This window comes from Echinops telfairi, unplaced genomic scaffold (assembly GCF_000313985.2).
Source record: "Echinops telfairi isolate 266 unplaced genomic scaffold, ASM31398v2 ScPeMD7_7;HRSCAF=31, whole genome shotgun sequence".
In the NCBI taxonomy this organism is placed as follows: domain Eukaryota; kingdom Metazoa; phylum Chordata; class Mammalia; order Afrosoricida; family Tenrecidae; genus Echinops; species Echinops telfairi.
Genome location: NW_022103904.1, coordinates 18,332,100 through 18,340,825, shown reverse-complemented (window position 1 = coordinate 18,340,825; position 8,726 = coordinate 18,332,100). Strand labels below are relative to the sequence as shown.

Here is an 8,726-nt window from a genome sequence, read left to right as displayed (position 1 = left end):
AAAAAGTTCTGCACCTCCAAGTGTAATTCCGTTTTGGGGGGAGTACACCCTCGTTTATGAAATCAACTTGACAGGAAAGAAAACAAGCATCACCTTGGTTCCCCCTGTGTTAGTGTGCCCTGCTTTAGTGGCTTGGGCATTACCGTGATGCTGGAAAGTACGCCTCAGGTATTTCAAATACCAGTAGGAGCACACATGATGGACATGTTTCAGCAGCGCTTCCAGACTAGGAAAAATGGCCCGGTGATCTGTTGCTAAAAAATCAATCAATACACCCCTAATGATCCCAACAGCCTGCTAGTGCTGGATGGGCCCTTTAAGTTGAAAGATACCCAAATATTCAATGGTGGTCAGAATGATGGCCATTTTGGAACGTATCAGTTATTGTGAGACAGTGTTGGGTAGGGCAGTGTTCTCCGATGTTGTGTGTGGGGCCGCCATGACTTGGAGATGACTTGCAGACAAGCAGCAACAATCCGGCTAACCTTCGCAATGCAGGATCCTTCCGGAGGCAAGTGAGCCAGACGTGCCTACCAATTAGGCAACCATGTACCAAAATCAAGGAGGGAAAGATACAGATCAGATCCAAGGAGGAGGATGACTGATACCAATCATCCTTTAGAAGCTACTCTCCAATTCATGGAGCGCCATGGCAGCTCAAGAAAACACTGGGATGGAGAAAGTGGTTGAAGGCGTGCAAGTGGTGTATCTATGAAAGGATTTTCTGCTGCTTAAGATGTTTTCTAGTTTATGATTGCTGCCAAATTCTTTTCTTTCTTTTTTTTCATTTCAACATGAGAAAGTTTATAAAGTAAATTGGTTTTCCATTAAATAATCCATACCCATTTTGATCTTCATCTTTCCTGTGTTTACTATTTCCATGGGTCCTTATTTCCTATCCATTCCTGCCTGGTGAGTGCTGTCTCTGGACAAATGTTACACTTTGGATCTCATTCATATGCTGCCAAATGCTTGCAGAGGAATGAAGCTGCCTGCATATTTGAACCGTCACACAGAAGATGCCCTTTCAGTTGTTATTCTCCCTATCTGCAGTTTATCGACTTAGAGCATACTCCCTGAATACAGGTGTGTATCAAGGAATAATAACACGTCAAAACATAAATATGGTGGCTGGTACCGAACTGAAAGCAGTGTGTGTTCTGTATGTTTCTGGGGGCAGTGTTGGTCCATTTGGTGATTGGGGAGGTGCTGAAGAGGAGAGGTTTCTGGTGGTGGAAAACAGTGAACACATTTGGCTGCTAGCTGAAAAGTTTTAAGTCTACCCACAGGTGCCTCGGAAGAAGGGCCTGGTGGTCTCCTTCAGAAAGTGCACAGCTCCCCTCCCCCCACCAAAAAAAAGGAAGTTCACAGCACTGAGAACCTCAAGGAGCACGGTTCTACGGAGACCCATGTGGTGCCAGCACGAGCCAGCACGTTTTCTGGTTTACAGCAGAGCCTCAAGAAACCTAGGGGCAATTTAATAGCAGGAAGAAAGATGGCTCCCTCTTACCCCCCAGGATGCTCTCCCAGTTACAAGGTCAGGTAGCTCAGAACAGTAATGTGATTATCTGATGTGGGTGAATGCTGGGAACAAGGTATTGCCAAAGGGGTCCAAGGATGAACAACACTAGTTTCACTCTGAATCTTTCCCAAACATTCTGGTCTGATTTTATTTAAGGGACTCAGATTAAAAGCATTTTAAGTTTTCTTAAAGATAGATAACTAAATAAAACCCCTTTGCTATTCACTTCTATGAAGCGTGAAAGGAAACATTATCCTGGGTGATGGAAAAATACCACTGTCCACTTGTAGCCCACATCCTCCTCCTCCTACCTACTAATGTTTCAGAAAAGAAGTACAGAGTGCACAAAAATGAACCATAAACACAGGAAGTATAAGGCAAATAATAAAACAAATCTAAGATACTCCATGTTAAGAGTGAATAAAGCTACCGGAAGAAAATTATTTTACCAGATTAAGTGTCTCTTGTGAAAAGATAGGGGTATTAAACTTGTCACTATTTCAGAGGGCACAAATAACTCCAAGCATGAAATGTTCACTCTGAGAGATTTCACTGTTAGACTCAGAATACTGAATATCAGAATACGTCTTCTATTCCCTAAATTCTTCACCTACTATCAAGTTGTGCTGCAGTGTGAAGGCACCTGGAATCATACACTCATGGATCATTAAGCTGCCCATCACCATGCACAGAATGAGACAGCCTGGTTCCTAAGACGCGATGCTTACAAGCATCATAGTTCTGGGGAGCAGGTTTAGAGCAGTGTCGGGGTCAGCCAACCAGCCAGTCAGGTAGCCATTCCTCAGCTCTAGTCTCTAGCTCCTCAACTGGAGGCTTAGGACAATAACAAAGGACTTAGCACAGTGCCCCACACATGATCAGGACACTTAGCGTGGCCCATTCTGCCTCCCTCTCACCTCTCAGACATTTGCCGCATGTCTGTCTCCTCTCTGACCAGCATGCTGATGGCTCTGAGGAATCTGAGGTCTGTAAGAAATCATCCTGCCGTCACACTGCGCATCACCCACTGGGGTACGGATCACCTGTACATGAGCCAAGTGAGGGGACTATGGGCACACAGAAGATGGATGCCAGGCATGCATTAACAAGGCAGAGAGGACCGGGACAGGTGGGGCATGCAAACCATGACAAATGACGCAGTGATCTCAGAGCTGAATGACTAGAAAGGTGGGAGGAGGGGGGATTTGTGGTCTTGGAAAGAAGTTTGGGGGCTTCTTATCATAGAAGCGGAGTGATGCTGTGGCCAGACTGGACTTCAAATGGTACTTCAAGGAGAAAGAATCAAAACCTTCACATAAAGTCCAAAGCTGATTAGATGCAGAGGGCAAGGCAATGTCAAAGATGGAATCAGGAGCCCAGTCTGAGGAAGGCGTGGCTGGGAAGCCAGGAAGCAAGCAGGCATAGGAACAGAACAGTGAGACCAACTCTACATCGAGGGCAGGATGGAGCAGATGCTAGCAGCTTGTGGTTATCAAGCGCTGAACCAGGAGGCTGCCCTGAATGGGAGTAAGGGCACATGGAAGACAAGAGACCGTGAGGGTAGTCAGAGGGGCAGGAGGGCTTGTGCTGTGAACCCAGGAGACTAGAGGATGGCAGTCGAGAAGACACCAGCCTAGGCAGGAGCTAGAAATAGGCTCGAAAGTTTCCTATGTAGCTGGACAAGGAAAAAGCGACGTGCTGAGGGGAACTGGACAACGAGCGAAGCTGACAAATGCAATGAAGATGATCAGCCGCAGAGAATGAGGGCGACAGACATGGCCAGGTGAAGGCCACTGCGGTCAGGCAGAAGTGAGATCACAGTGCGATGAGACTGCCCTGGATCTGCAGCTTGCATTTAGCACGGTCAGCATGAATCGATTCATCATTTTGAGTTTGATGGGAAATTTCTCAGAAGGTCCCAATCATAACTGTTTCAGAGTTCCTGTTGTATTGAAATGAACGATTCACGAGCGCAGCAAAGAGGCACCAGACAATATCCAGACTCTGCCAGGAATGGGGAACACAGCCAGACAGGAAGACATTTGGAAATAAGCTGGCCAACTGGCACACCAACAAAGGTACCTTCCTTGTGGCCTCCGAGTGCCCAGAATATACCCGCCTTTGTCTAAAGAGAGTTTGGGCAGCACTGCCCTCAGCCTCCCTGGCACAGTGCTTTCTGATGCTTTCACAGCCCACAACTATCCCCCCGGCCTTATTGGGGAGGCATTTCGCCCAGAAACAGCACACAGTCATCGGGAGATGTCGCCGCCAAGTCCAGACATGCCTGGTGATGGGCACTGCCTTCACCCACTCATGCCTCCTCTCCACAGGCCACACCTCATTCCTACACTGGGCTCCTCTAAGCAAAGGGCAAGCTGCTTCTCCACCACACCACGTCCCCGCCAAAGAGGACGTCCCCTGCCTGGCCAGGCCACCTTCCAGTTGCCATGGTGGAGCTCAGCCGTGGGGCGTGTTTACCCTCCCGGAGCTATTTCTGGCTCAAGAGTCCATTGGAGTCGAGGGTTGGGCAAGGACTGTGAAGGCGGGGGCCGAGGAGTGGGTGACGGGGCTTTGAAGAGGAATGTTGGTTGGGGGTGTGGGGGTGTGAGGGTCTTTCAGAGCATCACCGGGCCACAGAGGCAGATGGCAGCCTGGAGGTCACAGTCTGCTTTAGTGAACCAGGACAATGACATGAGTCAAAGTCCCATTCATTTGGTCTTTAAGCTATGTCTTAAAGGATTTATTCACATCCAGTCCTCCCAAGACCCTGTATATGATCTTCACTTTACAGAAGGAGGACTGAAGTTCAGAGAGTGAATGAATGCCCTCACGTTCGCTTTACATGATAGAGCAAGCTAGAAGTTAGGGTGTGTTTAACTCTAACGTCAGTTTGTCTCGTGGCTCCCAATGAGCTGCCCTAACCTTCAAGGAATGCAAAACCAGTTCCTTGCGGCACTTTTTCACAGTAGTCAAAAGATAGCAATACAAAAATGTCTATCCAGAAATGACTGCATCTACAAAGTGCTGAGTACACAGGGGGAAGTCAGCATTGCGGTGAGGGTGCCAGGGCATAACGTCACTCACTCCCAGGCGTCGAGGCGATGCCGATTCAGAGCGGCCCCACAGGACAGCGCAGGGCTGTCCCTGTGTTTCTGAAACTGGAACTCTTTATGGGAGTAGAATGTCCTGTCTTTCTCAGACGTGGCTGGTGATTTCAAACTGCTGATCGTACAGATTACTGCCTGGAGTGTTACCACTACCCCACAGGGGCTCCACGAGCTCATTCCAAACAAAGCACGGATTAACAAACGAGAGCTTCATGTTCTCGTTTGTTTCTCTATTTTCTTATTTTCGTTTAATAATGGTCTCTGTGATTTTGCAACAATGCACCTTTGTTGTTCCATTTGAGCCCATTGGGGCAGCCACTGTTTCAATCGATCGCAACGGCCTTTGTCTTTTTCACTTGACCGAGCGCGATGATCTTCTCTAGGGAACAATCTCTCCTGATCACATGTCCAAAGTACAAGAGACGAAGTCGTGCCATCCTTGCCTGAAAGGAGCATTCTGGCTGTGCTGCTTCTAAAACACATCTGTTTGCTCTTCCGGCAGTGCACCATGCTTTCGATAGTCTTCACCAATACCATACTTCAAATACAATGACTTGTCTTTGGTTTCTTTATTCAAGAGCCAACTTTATTTTATTTTTAATTTAAATGTTTTTTGGGGAGTGGGGGGGTGTGCTTATATAGATATTATAACAATCCGTAAATCAATTATATCAAGCAAACGTGTACATATGTTGCCATTGTCATTTTCAAACCAGTGTCTTCCTACTTGAGCCCTTACTATAGCTCCTCTATTTCCCCCTCAATATCCAACTTCAACATATTTATGAGGCGATTGAAAACCCCATGGCTTGAGGCTGGCACACACTAGCCCTCAAAGAAACATCCTTGCTTTTCAATACTCTAAAGCTGTCTTGGGCAGCAGATGGACCCAATGCAGTGCATCCTTTGAACATGGATGGTAGATCCAAGCACATTGAAATTATCTGCTGGGTGTGTGTGTGGGGGGGGGGGGCACTGATTTTATGACTTCTTCACCCAGAGAGACACCGAGTTATATCTTATATGGCAGCTTGTAAGCTTTGAAGACCCTGATTGAGTTTTTGTGAGATTGCAGAAAGAGGGTGGAGGAAGTTCAGCAAACTGTCACCAAAGGGATTTAAAACTAAAATGTTTAGGGAAAACTCATGAATACCCTCAAAAATTAATGAACCCTTGATGTTAAAATTAGAAGGCATCTCGTGAACAATCTTAACCTTCGTTTTAAAGCAGGATCCTTAAAGAAAGGTTAGGTAAAGGTTTTATTTAAAGTATTCTTTAAATACTATATGTTGAAAGCAATACACACACACACACACACACACACACACACACCATAAAGACTTTCATTAGTTTAGACAAAAGGCTGTCCTAGCACTTTATGATTTTCTGTATTTTCAAAATACATAAAAGGTAATACATTAGCAGTTAATCTCATCTAAGAACCAAATTACCCAAGAATTAAAACTACCAGGAAAAATCACTACCTTGAGCATTAACCATAGCTATAACTACCCTGGTTGCATTTCATCCTTTTTCTATGAATAACAAATAAATAGTTTATTTCTATACCTTTGCTCCGAAAGCCCTGTTATCGTGTTAAGACTGCAATTACGGTCAGGAAATAAGAGTCCTCGGATGTTCTGTGGCTGAGTCTGGACTTTGTTTCAAGTTTACATAAATTGCTCTATAATGAAAGCGAATCAAGGACAACGATTTATTCTGTCTCTTTCATTAAAATAGACCTACTTTGAAAAACGCCTTCAGGTGAAACACTCCTTTGCATTCTCCCCGTGTTCCTGTTGTTGTTTGGGGGGAGGGGGGGTGGGAGTCGAAATCATTCCTATGACATCATTTCCCCTCGGCCTGGTCCAGGAGGGCAGTGCCCGGGCAGCCGGGACGGCTGCAGATTTGGGGCCACTCACCATGACATCCCCCTTGAGCAGCTGGGCGGGTTCGATGGCGATGCAGACCCTGCTCTGGTTTTCCGGGCTGATGTTGCTTTGGGGTAGAGAAGAAGGTGCATCAGTGCGTGAGAGTACAGTGTCATCGAAAGGAAATAGTTTGTGAGTAACAATGTGGCGATCGAAAATGCAGCAGTGGAATGACGTATCCCATTTCCCTTAATAATCCAACACCCAAGAGTTTAGTCTCTGTAAATGTGTGACACAAGGGACAAAACACGACCAGGTCAGGGAGGACAGAACCAGATTCCCCAGGTGGGTCGTGACCTAGGGGGACCTGGTCTGCACAGTCTTGTGGTGCGGAGCATGCAACCTGCTTCCAATGCTGCCAGAAGCCCAGATGACACACACAAGGTGCGTCGAATGCAGAATGCACCTGGGAACATGAAGATGGACCACTGCAAGCAAGTGGTGCCACTGCGGTGAGAACATGTGTTACCTTTTTTAGCTCTCCTTACATGCCCATAGAATGCTTTTTCAAAAACAAACACACACACACAAAGAGCCAAGAAATCATTATGAATAATCAGTATATGGGGGGACCGATGGTCTAAAATCTAGCGGGGAGGGAAGAAAATGCAACCAGTCCTTGTTCTGGGACTCTTCGCAGTATGGTCACCCCCAAAGAGCACATGGCCCTCTCTTCCCTTCAATGCCAGCACCCATGTACCTCTGAGTATCCGGACAAGACACTACTTGAGGTCAAGAGGGAGGCCAAGGTGATGAGGGAGGAAATGGTAGCCCAGTTCCCGCTGTATCCCCTCTCTGCTCTCTGCCACCATCTCACTCCCACTCTCTTGCTGTAGGAAAAGCAGCTCAGGCCTAGTGCATGACTCCCCTCCCTGCACCCTCCTCTCTGTTATCAGAGCATACTTACTAGATCCCAGATGTGTACATGGGCTGCATGGCCTGGTAGAGCTTCAGGAAGGGGCGACACACTGAAAGAGAGGCAGGTCAGCTGTCAGACACCTTCAGCCTGGGCAATGTCCAACAGGGGGCGGCACTTAGGAATGTGGGAAGCAGAGCGAAGAGGTGCTACTAGGTGAGGAGCTTGGAGTTGCTACCCTAGGAGTTAGGGTATAAGGGGTTAGGGACTCACAGAGTCCTGGGAGAGGCTGAATCTGATCTTGACCTTTATCCCTTGACTGGGAACCACTGGGGGTCAAGGCAGGCTGCAGCACAATCAGCACTTCAGCAAGACCACTCTAATGAGGATGGCCAGGGAAGCTGACAGGAGTAACTCACTGCACGTGACAGTCTCGGGTGAGACTGGACAGGAGAAATGCTTCCTGACCACTGGCTGCCACGCTGGGCTGTCCCATCCGGTCACTTTACATGGGACAGCAGGAGAGATGGCGTTTCTGATGTGATCTAGGAGACGAGCCATTGGGATGACTGCATGGCTTCAGGTCTCTCTCAGAATTCAAAGCTGGCCCAGAATGAAAGACACCACAGAGAGCCCAGGACAGGGAAGACCCTCAGCCCACCTGTCCTCTGATGCGCATGCCAGCCTCATCAGACTAAGACACCGCTCGGCCCATGGTACAGTCCCTAATCATGCCGGTCCTCAAAAAAGCAGCGCTACCTGCTTCGATCCCTCGGCAAATCTGGACAGCACGGCTGCCTGCCGTCACTCACCTCCACCCGTGTCGAAGTTGGGGACCCCGTGCAGGATGACAGAATGCAGGAACAGCGGGGAGGCGTTCATTTTCACCAACCCAGACAGAAGGCCACTGAGGAACTGCACGTATCTGTAAATAATCGCAAACTTAGAGCTTCCCAGGATTACCGCTGCCCCTGCTAGAGGTGTAAGTGGGAGGGACTTGGCGTGGGGTGAGGCCATGAAGATATGTAGACCAATAGCCTTCTGCCCTTAGGGTTCGGGGCTGTGACGTCATCCTAAGGGTTAACAGGATGGTGAAAAGTCTTTGGACGAATTTCCTAAAGAGCCATAGGTTCTGGATAATCCATCTGAAGTAATTCTACATGGAAGAAATCTTTACCGAGCACATACTGTATGCCTGGTACCAGGCATCCAGAACCATGAAGCGCTCCCTCCTTGCCAGGAGCTGTTCCTGCCAAGACCCTCGACCCCTCCCCCCTGCCCCCTACACACACACACACACACACACACAC

At 47.9% G+C, this 8,726-nt stretch overlaps 1 protein-coding gene across 1 annotated transcript in view; it reads right to left on the bottom strand.

The window, feature by feature from the left end:
• The window catches only part of TNS3 (tensin 3), a 282,342-nt gene that overhangs the window by 149,231 nt on the left and 124,385 nt on the right, over positions 1 to 8,726 (bottom strand). Inside the window, exons 10-12 of the mRNA XM_045286291.1 lie at positions 8,229 to 8,341; positions 7,468 to 7,528; positions 6,552 to 6,627 (exon numbers count right to left, since the gene is read on the bottom strand). Coding sequence (XP_045142226.1) covers positions 6,552 to 6,627; positions 7,468 to 7,528; positions 8,229 to 8,341 — 250 coding nt within the window. The remainder of the gene's footprint in view (positions 1 to 6,551; positions 6,628 to 7,467; positions 7,529 to 8,228; positions 8,342 to 8,726) is intronic.